The sequence below is a fragment of the Abrus precatorius genome, unplaced genomic scaffold (assembly GCF_003935025.1).
Source record: "Abrus precatorius isolate BTA unplaced genomic scaffold, Abrus_2018 Scaffold10, whole genome shotgun sequence".
NCBI lineage: Eukaryota > Viridiplantae > Streptophyta > Magnoliopsida > Fabales > Fabaceae > Abrus > Abrus precatorius.
In genome coordinates this window covers 1,018,295-1,030,131 of record NW_020874292.1, presented here as the reverse complement: position 1 = coordinate 1,030,131, position 11,837 = coordinate 1,018,295, and the positions used below count along the sequence as shown (strand labels likewise).

Below are 11,837 nucleotides of genomic sequence, written 5' to 3'. Positions count from 1 at the left end.
AACTAAACAAGCAAAAGGATTATTTTATTAGGGCACAATGATGGAGCTTAAAATTGCATTATTTTAAACATATTGCATGGCAAGCTAATGTTACCTGACAAGTGATTGTTTAAAGAGTTGTGCCATGCTCCATGATGATGAGGAGTAGAGTGTTTCCTTGTAACTTAGGCGCATGATAGGTCAATCTGGTTCGTCCTAAAAGCAAAATTGATTCCATCCCTGTTGCAATTGCTTAAAAAAATTGCGCATTCGTGTCTTTAATTCGGCAAGGCCTTCCAAGCAACTAAAAAGGCATGCAATCGAAGAAAGTAATCAACTTGCGAGGTGTTGACATTTTCTTGTTTGAACTCTATAAATTTGTTTTCGAAAGTCTCTTGACTATGAAATTGGGTTATTTGTATCATTGTCAAAATTAACTTGAGCATTAATTAGTGATGCACCAAGATCGTGTGATTGACTTCATGCATATGGATACAAAATTTTGAATGCTATTAGCTTTATTTATTAATTAAAATTAAGGTTTTATTTCATTTATTTGCGATATTATTGAATATAAAAATTGTGTTAAAACAAAATTTTAATTAAAATTAATGAAGAACACTAAAGATACCTAAAGAATAATATATAAATTTTATCCTTTTGCAAAGCATTGGATTCCACCTTAGATGTAAGGGTACTATCCTAGAACATTATTAAGTAAACCTCAATCACTTAAAGCCTAGAGCCATGTTAATGTCATAGGATTCGGATGTAATAGCTACTTGCCACTAAACCATTAAGGCAGTGGTTACTTAAAGTTCCTCATCTCATCTGATATGAATGTTATGATAAAAAGAGCCTACGAATTTATGCAGTTTCTAAATTAACTCAAGTTGAAATCTGAAAGCCTAGCTCATATTAAAGTATGCAGGTCATCAGGTGCTTCACAACTAACTGTTTTGAAGAAGGTAGAGAAAATAATGTTTTGTATGCAAACTTGAGCACTAAGTACTGAAAGAACTAAATCAATTAATTTATTGAAACCCAATAGTGAATGGAGCACACTTGTAACATTAAATTAGCACTTTGACCATGTTGGGGAATCAATCAAAATTAGCAAAGAATGCAAATGTATTGAGTAAAAAGATGGCTTTGAATTTTGAACATGAAACAAAACCTCCTCATAGAATTAAAGTAAACTTGCAGCCTGCAAAATGGTGCATTGAAATTAGATGAAGAGAAAATAGTAGGAAAGATGGGCCTGCCTTGACTTGTTCAGCTCAGCTGCTTTTGAAAGGTAAAAGAGCTTTCGGTTTTCTTTTGAAAAAGACTATGATTTTTGTCCATCTATTAGACAAATAGTTCTCCATTCCGCCTTCTAAAAATAAAATGCAACATAAAAATCTCAATTCTAACTGTTATACACCCCAATAGTATTAATATTTATTTAACATCCTTTGTATATATTTTTATCTATCTTCTCTTGTTATATCATATATCATATTTATCACTTCCTTTTCTTTTATTTTAAACTTGTGATGGATGGGACAAGCAAAGGCCCAACTATGGCTTTACTTTTTTTTTATTATTATTATTATATATAATATACTATGTTTATGTGAAATAAAATGAGATGCTTCAATCACTATATATATTTTAATTAGCTTGTATTTCATTAAAAAAATAAAAATAATTGGGCTTCTGAGTTTATATTTTACAGGTTCATACGTTAATTTAAAACATATTTATGCTGTGAAAGTAAGATACATAAAAAATGAAAGGAAAAAAAGTTGAAAATGAGTTTTGACAAATTCACCATAATGAAAAGGAAAAGAATGTAAGCTTAAAAGTGTGTACAGCATGTCAAACAACCCAAGGTAAAAGATTATAAAATTTAACAACTATGATTCGGAAGTATTTTCTATTTCTCTGATGAAAAACTGCTATTATCTGAAATAACGTAGAAGAAATTTATAAGATAATAACATTATATTCAACGTTCATAAGTTTATGATATTTTTATTATTCAGACAAAATAACATTAAAACCTTAACTTATATAATTTTATCTACTTCAATAGTTGATTCGTGATCCATCCTACTACGTTGTATTGAGAAGAAAAGATATATATAATCAAATAGTCAAATTTTGGACCAATTCAATTCGTTGGTCAATGATCTATGGTTTTGATGACTGGCATCAGTGAAAACTTTCAACAACTTGATGAAGGCACCAGGAAAATTGGTTCATTTTCAATTAAATTAACATTAATGTTGATTATAATTTGTGAACTAATAGAAGTTCTTGGGCCTGTACTGCCTACCTTGGCTGCAATTAAGGCACATATACTCCAACAACTTTCGAACGGGGAACTTCAGAACTTGCATCCATTCGGAACTTACAGTAACTTAAATAGTGAAACTATTGTTTTGTGTTCTAACGTCAGGTGCTTTTAATTTCTTCAAGTATTTACTACTTTTAATTTTTTATAACAGTAGTCATAAAATTATTTTTAATAAAAATTATAATTTAAAATTAATAATATTATTTTATTTATAAATACGATTAGACCAATAAAATTAAGAAATTAATTGTTATATATTTATGATTCTAAATTCATTATATTAATGTGAATATATATATATATATATATATATATATATCTTTGGAATTTATAATAAAATTTTCTATTTATTAAAAACCTTTTTAATAATCTTTACTAATATACGAAATCATTCCTCTTATAAGCAAATAAACAATGAATATGATATTTGACTAAATTGTTAACTTTAAATTATATTAATAAAATTGAATATAATATTTTATGAAATTAATTATATACTATATTTGATAAATATAATATTAAATATTAATATACAGTAACTTGTACTTATATATAAAAAGTATATAGTCACTTCTACTTATATATATAAAAAAAGTATATTCATATACATTTAAAATTGCGTTGCTTTAAAATGTTTTATAAACAATAATAATTTAAAATAAAATCATTTCAATAATTTATAATATTTAGAATATATCATAATAATTCGTTCATGATAAAAAAATTGATTATTATATACATTTAATACTTTATATTAATATATTAATATACATTTGAATTTTTTAATTCTAAAATATCTTTTATTAATTCTTACTGATATCAAAATATACAATTATTTTTTATCATTAATGATATAATAATCAATTGAATTGTAACATTCAATAGTGTTATTATTTTTTAATACAATTTATTATTCAGTTAATTATATGTATATGTATTAAATTTAATAAATACAATATTGAATATTTGCTAGCAAGTTTTCCAAACACCATATAGGTTTGGATAAGTTAAAATAAAATTTTTAAGTATTTTATAAATATAGATCGTACGATTATTTTAAAATGTAATAATCTCTATAAATTTTTAAAAAATAATTTAATCATTAATAATAAATATTGTATGATATAATTTAAGACTAAATTAAATAGATAAAATTTTAAAACTGAAAATAAAATTGAGAAAAATTATGGTTCAAATTTTAAATAAATTCTCAATACAGAAAAACTACTATTATTTAAAATAACTCATAAAAATTATAATTTTAAAATTAAGACGATTGTTTGTACATAAAATTAGATATTTAGACCAATAAAATTTAATATAGTTGGTAGATTATTATCTCTTAATAAAAAATACTCAACAGGAATTATGTACTGAGTGTTCTAATTTAAAAAAAAAAGAAAAAGGTTTAATTTGTAACAGTAGAAAAATAGAAAAGTCAACAGGAAAGAAGTCATTGGTATACTTTGTGGGCTCCCTTTTTCATTCGCATTAGAGAAAAACAATTTATTTTCCCTGTCTTTGCGAGGCTTAAGGTTCCCGAAACGGTTACAAAATAATATCATAACAGAGAAACATAAGCATCCCACGATTCCTTTCTGCCTCGCACACAACCTTCAAAATTATCATTTTGTTTTCTTCACAAAATGTTCTCGCTCCCTCATTTTTCTCTGCTTCTTTTATCAGCATCTGCTTATTTAATTTAGCTTCTGCCAACTGGGAAACAGAGCAGGGGAAGGGAAACAGCAACAACTATCCAAATACAACTCCAATCCTTTCTGAATTTTGATTGGACTTGTGGGCTAAGATTCGTTCACACTTCGCTTTTTTCCTTTTCTTCTGTCACTACACTGGTACCTGGTTTATTGGCTTTCTGGGGTTTTGGGTCTGTTTTTGAAAATTCTGTTTTTGACTATTGTCTTTCTGTTTTCGATCACACAGTTTGTGATTCTGGAAAAGGCCTGCCATTTCTGTAAGTGGGTTTCTTTCGAAATTTGAATTCAAGGTCTCAGCAAAGTGGTTTGTGTTGAGAGTTAGTTGAAAACGTCGAACTAGCTGCTCAAACTTTTTTGCCATTCATGGATAAGCTATGCTGCTTTAAGGCTTCATACTCTCAGGTAAGAATGTAACTTCTCCTCTTAGTTGTGTCTTGCTTCTGCATGAAACATTATCTTCTGTCTATTGTATTGAGCTTAATAGAAATTTTATGTATATGTTTTCAGTTGTTATTGGTCACTCACTTTGGGGGAAAACTCGAATTACATTTCTGGGATTCATATTCCTATAAATTACTGAATTTGAGTGTTATGATATCTTCAATATTATCTTACAATTTATAAAATTAAATGGCTGTGTTTGTTGGATATGGGTGATGTTAATGCAATGACTGTGACTTTGTTGTGCAATCAAATTCTTATCCTCCCTTTTATATACGTGCCCTAAACTGGCAGGACTATTCAATTTCTCTGTTTTGGTTGCTTTACAGCTTGTAGCATCACGTTCTTCATCCAGCACTGGTAAGGGGAAAAATCATGAAGGCTCAATAAAGTATGGTTTCAGCTTGGTCAAAGGGAAAGCTAATCACCCAATGGAAGATTATCATGTTGCCAAGTTTGCGAAGATAGAGGATAATGAATTGGGTTTATTTGCTATTTATGATGGTCACTTGGGAGACCGTGTACCTGCCTACTTACAGAAACATTTGTTTACCAACATTTTGAGTGAGGTAGGTTTTTACTCTCCTGAGTTGTTAAAAAAAATCATATAGTTTCTGTGCTAATTTGATCGAAGATCAATTAGAAATGTTAACTTCTACATCTTCATTGTATCCCAGGAGGAATTTTGGAGTGACCCCACTTTTTCTATCTCAAAAGCATATGAAAGCACAGATCAGGAAATTCTATCACATAGTTCTGATTTGGGGCGTGGTGGATCAACAGCTGTTACTGCAATATTGATTAATGGGCGAAGATTATGGATTGCTAATGTTGGAGACTCACGAGCTGTTCTGTCAAGAAAAGGTCAAGCTGTTCAAATGACTACAGATCATGAGCCCAACACAGAACGAGGCAGCATTGAGAATAGAGGTGGTTTTGTCTCCAACTTGCCAGGTATCTTCAATCTTCCATTTTTCCAGTTTATGGAGTTTATAAGCCTTGATATTCTTGTTTCTTGTATGGGTCTCCTTTCTTTCTTTAATCTGTAGCTATCATTTGGTAGAAAGAGAATATGCTCAAATTGCTTAAGTGAATTTCACTGTTATAATAAATACTCTAGAGAAGCAGACCAATTTATGTATTTTGTTAATGATGCATCCGTATTACTAGATTAAAAAACCTTGCACAGGGAATATTCTATGGTTAATCTGTATGGAATAAATTTGAAAATATGTGAATCTATGTACTCTATTTTATAAATCATAACTAAATTCAAGCACAGAAGTTTTTTTTAGACATTTGCACACTTATTTGTGATTTTGTTTTTCTTGCAAAAAAAATTTTGCTTATACACATCATAACCGATATGATTTGTTTTTTTTTAACTTGAAAGTGTGTACTATGTTTGTGATCTACTTTTCCTTTCAGAGGGCAGTGGGGATGGGTATGGGATTTGTTACGTATCCCAACAGAAAAGTTTATTACAAATTTGTCAGCAATCCATAAAAGGTCCAGTAGAAAATTTCCTTTCCAAAAATCATGAAATCTATATAAAGAAGCTAAACTCTACATATGTTAATATCAAAGAATCACAACAGAACAGCAATGAGTTGAAGTTAATTTTCCCGAGTGTGAAATCACATCAATGCACCTATTGATGAAAGTTGAAACAACTAGGACGTCTCATATAGTAATACAGTGGATATTACATATTTGTGATATAAGTGAGATTATGTTTATGATCGCACGAAGATGGCATTTTATACATACTTACAGTGACATTAATGATGATGATAATGTTGATGAAAATGCAAGGTGATGTGCCCAGAGTAAATGGACAACTGGCTGTTTCCCGTGCATTTGGAGACAAGAGTCTCAAGTCACATTTGCGATCAGACCCTGATGTACAGTCTACTGACATAGATGTTGATACTGATATTCTAATCCTTGCAAGTGATGGACTTTGGAAGGTGAAATAGAAATGTATTGTTGTTTTCATGGCTCATGCTTTTGAAGGTCAAGATAAAAACGAAAATAAAAAATTCCATTTGCATGTGGTAAAGCAGGTAATGGCTAATCAAGAGGCAGTGGATATTGCTAGAAGAACGAGAGACCCACAGAAAGCAGCTAAGCAACTAACAGCTGAAGCATTAAAAAGAGACAGTAAAGATGATATATCTTGTGTTGTGGTTAAATTCAGGTGATGATATGATGATATCTTTCAAACTGTGTTTCATGATGGGGTGCAGTTTATGACAATAATAGGGTACATCTCAACATACAGAGCATGTCAACATATGGTCTGGGCCAAACAACATATATTACATACTTGTTTGGATTAATCTTGACCAAATAGGTAATTTGCCATAGAAACAAAAAGAAGGGTATGTCAAGCTCTAAAATTGGTTTTGTTTTTTTTTCATTAGATTTTGTCGCTTGAGAATGTTTGATTTCTTTGTGTCAAGTGTCACTACTCAGAATCTGCTGTATATTATCTTTTTATTCTTCATAAAAGACCAGGCGGCTTTGTAAAAGACGAATATGCTTCTAGTTATTGATTGGAGTATAGTGAGTGCTAGAATGATTGGTCCTATCCATGTTTTTTTTTTTTGGTCCATGTTCTATACACAGTTGTTTAGCACAATATTTGATAGACATGGACCCTCTTTTCTTGGTTCTATTTTCCAAATTGGAGGAGGTGCCCAAGTTGGCTTTTCAGAGATTTTTCACGATCCTGTCACACGAGCTTTTGGTGCCATAAGAATAATGTTTCATGCATTTACGCAAGTACTTGCATAAAATGAATAAAAGCATCTTTGTCTGTTGATGCAGACTAGAAATGTAGCATGATTTCCTGTTTTATGTTTTTTGACCAAGCAGAAGGACATTACGTCATTGAATAAGAATTACGTGAGAGGCAGAGTGACTCGCAGATCATAAACACCCATGAAAACCGAAAACCGAGACTTTTTACTCTACCGAAAATATACATCAAAGGCTTTTGTAAATCATTAGGAAAAATAAAAGACTTTCCGGAAGTATATTATACATAGTTTATTTGAAAACTTTGGTAACGACTTGTCAAAGTAATTAATATAATCTACTTTTATGCTAGACTTATCAATATCCCACTTAGCAGTTAAAAATATTTATTGCTGCCTATAGTTTAATTTTAATATATGTTAGTATAAAAATTATTATACTGTTAATTAAAAATTGCCTGAAATACGATTTTGAGTAATTATTTCAAATGTCAATAGTTTTAATTATATGATAATTTATGATTAGATAACAGTGTAAAAAATTCTTATATGTTAGCATATTTCAATTAAATCCTTATTATTTTTGAACAATTTTAACTTTTTTTGGTTAATATAGACTTCAATGACAGGAGGAAGATATCCAATGAATTACAAATTCTTGCAACATCTAAGTAATGAAACTTAAAATGGAAAAAATTATTTCAACAGAATTTCCCTTTAGTAGCATATAAGAGCAATCAATATACATAGACATGAAATTGCAAGAAACCGAGCCGTGGCTCACCCCCAAATTTTCTACTTGCGGGCGACAAATAATATGACTGAAAACAATACACACTAATAATGAATTGCAAGGTAATTTCATTTCATCAGATTTTAAATGCAAACGTGCCGACCATGTGGAGCTAAGAAATCTGATTAATTTGTTATTACGCTGTCATTCCAGTCTCTGCAGACAACGTCTACTTAATAGAATCTTTTTCAACGCTAACGAAAAAAGAAATAGAACAAGACATCTTAATGTTTAGAAATATCAAATTCCAAAGGAACTCCGTTGCAGACCATGATTTTTTAACTCCTGCGAAAAAGATTCAAAACCAACATTTAGCACAGACTCTTCTCTCAACACCAACCAAAAAATAAAATAGTGCGAGACATCTGTGTCTAGAAATATCAAATTACCATATCAGCACAAGGGGTCTAGTCACTATAAGAGGTTAGCTAAGGAGCTCACCGTTACAGACCATGATTTTTTAACACATGATAAAAGGATTCAAACATAAAACTCTAGCTTTTGAAATAAAATACTTCAACATGACATTTTAATCAGATTATCACCATCTTATTCTTTTTGAACTTTTACAAATAACCATGCATCGAGTACACGAACATGGCATCCAATGTGTTTAAGCGGGATTTACAATCATTTCATTCCCAACAAAAATAAATTTATGAACTGATGATCAAAGATTTGACCTTCAAGTAAACCTACAAGTCAAAGAATTACAGATTTCAGCTCGAGTCTGCTACATTTAAACTATACACATTGAAGTCTCAATCCTCTAGAACGCTGAATGAAGTATTTCTTGATCATATGGACATATAAGGGACGATTACATCATTCAGTAACATAATTGACCTCACTAACATGAAGCCCAAGGGTGTGAAGATGATCCTGGCATAAAAGTACATGGCATAACTTGCAGCCAAGCCTTTCACGAGGTATATTCAGATCTCCAATTTCATGAGGGATAACTGCTTGGGACAGGAAACTCACTGGTGCATCCCCCGGCCGCTGCTTTCTTCTCCAATTGAAACAGTTGCAAGGGACTTGGAAGCCCATGCTTTAGCATTCATTGCTCCTTCCTGAAGATTACTTCTCTTGCATGGCTCTTTCAGATAGTTAAATGACTGTATTATTCGCTTCAAATAAACCAAAGGATGTTCCAGCAAGCTCCCTATTCTAACATTTTGGATGATCCTTCTCCAAACATATTGAATACATATACGCAGTGTAGGAAAAAATAAGTATAGTAACCTCAAAACCACAAATGTAGTGGCCAGAGCCAAATAAGTTTCCTGACGCAGTAAATTTTCTGGAGATCTAGCCCATGAGAATGGACAACTTTCTGGCTCAGTGTTACCATGATTCTCGGTAGCTGATGGATGCCCAATTTTCACAAGTGATAGTTGATTAGATGAAGCAATCCTAATCCCTACAATGACAGCCAAATAATGAGTTATACAATAAAATAAGGAATAGAGTGTATAGGGATAAAGAATTTAAAAGAGGTAATATATTATTTATTCAAAGCATTAAGGTGATTTACTACAAAATGCATTTTTTGGATATTAAACAAGCAAATTATAAAAATGCTTGGAATTTTCATTAAGTTTTGAACCAAAAACAGAGAATTTGGAAGTCTCCCCCCTAAGTAAATTTTTAAAATCCATGAATTCTCCTCTCTTAGGAACTTGATACATTTCTGATTTCCAAATCTTAAAATAATGCCCTCTCTTCCCACTGAGACTATAGCATTGCATATGTTCTCAAAAATTGCCATCTACCCCCCTAAATACAAACTCCTTCCCCTACCTTTATCTCTGCAACCACCATGAATTCAGAGTCTCTGTAGGTTAATCACCATAGTTGAGGCACTATCATAATGTTTCACTTTGGCACTTGTTCTTTTGATCTTGTTCTTCAAGCAAGAAAATCCAAATTTTGTCACAGGAAGGGGTTGTTGTAGGGGGTGATGGTATTTCATAAGCTAATTTTGTTGGTGAAAAAATGAGGATTTTCAGGGTTATAAATTTGGAAGATGAACTAGGGAGTATACTGTCATCTGTGGGCTTGACCATCAAGGATTTAAAATCCCTTGCATTAAAAATTCTTTGAAATTTTAAAACATTCCACTTAAACATGCTTACAGATTCTGTTATGGCACGAGTACATTTTTTTATGGCCCCATGCTCCCAAGCCCTAACAGTTTTCCCATTTCACGTGAAAGACACCGGTAATTGCTTGATTGCAATATGGGACAAATAAGGCACAGCCAAAGCATGTCATCAATCAAATATTAAAACAAATCTTGATTAACAACCAAAATCAATCTATAGGAAAGAAACAAATGCTTCAGACAAACCAAATAATCAATTCCAACATATTTCCTTGTGTCAAACAAATCCATCCATTTCTTCCACAGGATAATGTTTGGAAAACATATTTTAATGTACCTGTGTTTAAGTTTTTGAAAGCTCTACAAATGGATTGACCACTCCGATCAAATTAAAACTCTAATGTGAATTTTACTTGCAACACTCTCAAGCAAAAGTTGCTGTCTTTGATTCATAGGTAGAAAAAACAGGATAACAAAACACGAAATGTAAGGTGGAAAAGAAAAACAGGCCTCACCAGTAACATCACTGTAGAAAACAATGAGCGAGTCAAGTTTTCGAGATCCATGATATCTAACACGCATGGTAGAATTCAAAATGAACAGTGTAGGGAAACCATGGACACCATATTTGGATAGTATGCTGCAAGAAAAGGAAAAACATTCAATCGTTAAAAAAAAAAACACAAACATAAGGAAACACATACACACATATAAAAGTGAAAGTAAGAACACAAACCTTGGCCTAACAGATGATTCCTCAATAGCAAAATGAGGAATGGAAGGATACAGGGAAGAGAGGACAGAGAAAATTGGTCTAAATATCCGAGAGAAAGGGCACCAAGATGCATAGAAGAGCACAGCCACATACTCGTGATCATTCTTGTGAACCATATGCAGTGCCTTCTGCAAAGAAACCTCATCTCCCTGCACATCACAAACGCATAGTTTCCATCAAAATCATACTACACTAACACGGTATCACAATTGGCATAAACAATACCAGCTCGACAAGAAGCTACCTAAACTTTAGGTTTCAAATCCGAAATCACACAGAGAGAGAAGAAAGAGAAAGGGTTACCTCGGTGACGGCGATGGATCCAACAGAATCGGGAAGGGGTTGGGTCCAATCGGGAAACCCTAGGATGAAATCGAGAGGGGTATCTACGGGACAGACGGCGGAGGAGGGAGAAAGACTATGCGATTGAGCGGTGGAGGAAAGGGTCCCACAAAGCAAGACGGCGAAGATGATCACCGATCCCGAAACCCTCATCCTCAACCCTTTCCCTTACCCTGAAATTGGAACAAGGCGAAGCGACGAGTCAACAAAATCTGAAATGGAAACCCTAATTTGGAAGCATGGATATGAAGGGGAGAGAGATGACGTGCCTCAACCTCAGTGGATGGTTTATATATTTTATAAGAATTTTAGAAAAAGGAAAAAAAGGGAGAAGGGTTGGGTTGGGTTGGTTTGGGAATTGGGAGGGAGAGGAAGGTGATGGGTATCAGTTGGTGGGTGTGAGTGTGATCGGTGGTGGCAATGGCATTTTGCATTTTGCATTTCGCATTTCGCATTTCGCATTTGGTATTAAGCATCACACTCAGATAAGACCCTTCCCTCCTCCTTCTGTTCAATAGTACACGCACTTTCGTTGGTTTTCACTCTTTGACTTCTCTTTTCTTTATTCTCTCCTCCATT

The 11,837-nt window shown here is 32.3% G+C and overlaps 2 protein-coding genes across 6 annotated transcripts; one reads left to right on the top strand and one right to left on the bottom strand.

Moving 5' to 3' along the window:
- The first annotated feature begins 3,833 nt into the window (after window positions 1-3,833).
- On the top strand, window positions 3,834-7,314 carry LOC113873097 (probable protein phosphatase 2C 10). 4 transcript variants are annotated; one of them, XM_027511086.1, is made up of 6 exons: window positions 3,834-4,176; window positions 4,265-4,440; window positions 4,809-5,048; window positions 5,157-5,433; window positions 6,295-6,449; window positions 6,546-7,314. In XM_027511086.1, exons 2-6 carry the CDS (start codon window positions 4,402-4,404, stop codon window positions 6,681-6,683), a joined length of 849 nt encoding a protein of 282 aa, XP_027366887.1. In that variant the 5' UTR covers window positions 3,834-4,176; window positions 4,265-4,401; the 3' UTR covers window positions 6,684-7,314. The 4 variants fall into 4 exon arrangements, 3 of the variants coding, with proteins under 3 accessions (XP_027366887.1, XP_027366880.1, XP_027366896.1); XR_003505928.1 differs by having other exon boundaries at window positions 3,834-4,440; window positions 6,308-6,449; window positions 6,546-7,068; XM_027511079.1 differs by having other exon boundaries at window positions 3,834-4,440; window positions 6,546-6,999.
- A 1,244-nt stretch (window positions 7,315-8,558) lies between these two features.
- On the bottom strand, window positions 8,559-11,693 carry LOC113872239 (5'-adenylylsulfate reductase-like 4). Of its 2 annotated transcripts, XM_027509642.1 has the most exons (5): window positions 11,528-11,693; window positions 11,220-11,431; window positions 10,878-11,065; window positions 10,657-10,781; window positions 8,559-9,457 (listed from the first exon to the last, which is right to left on the bottom strand). In XM_027509642.1, exons 2-5 carry the CDS (start codon window positions 11,409-11,411, stop codon window positions 9,015-9,017), a joined length of 948 nt encoding a protein of 315 aa, XP_027365443.1. In that variant the 5' UTR covers window positions 11,412-11,431; window positions 11,528-11,693; the 3' UTR covers window positions 8,559-9,014. The 2 variants fall into 2 exon arrangements, with proteins under 2 accessions (XP_027365443.1, XP_027365452.1); XM_027509651.1 differs by having other exon boundaries at window positions 8,583-9,457; window positions 11,010-11,065; window positions 11,220-11,693.
- Window positions 11,694-11,837: the final 144 nt, after the last annotated feature.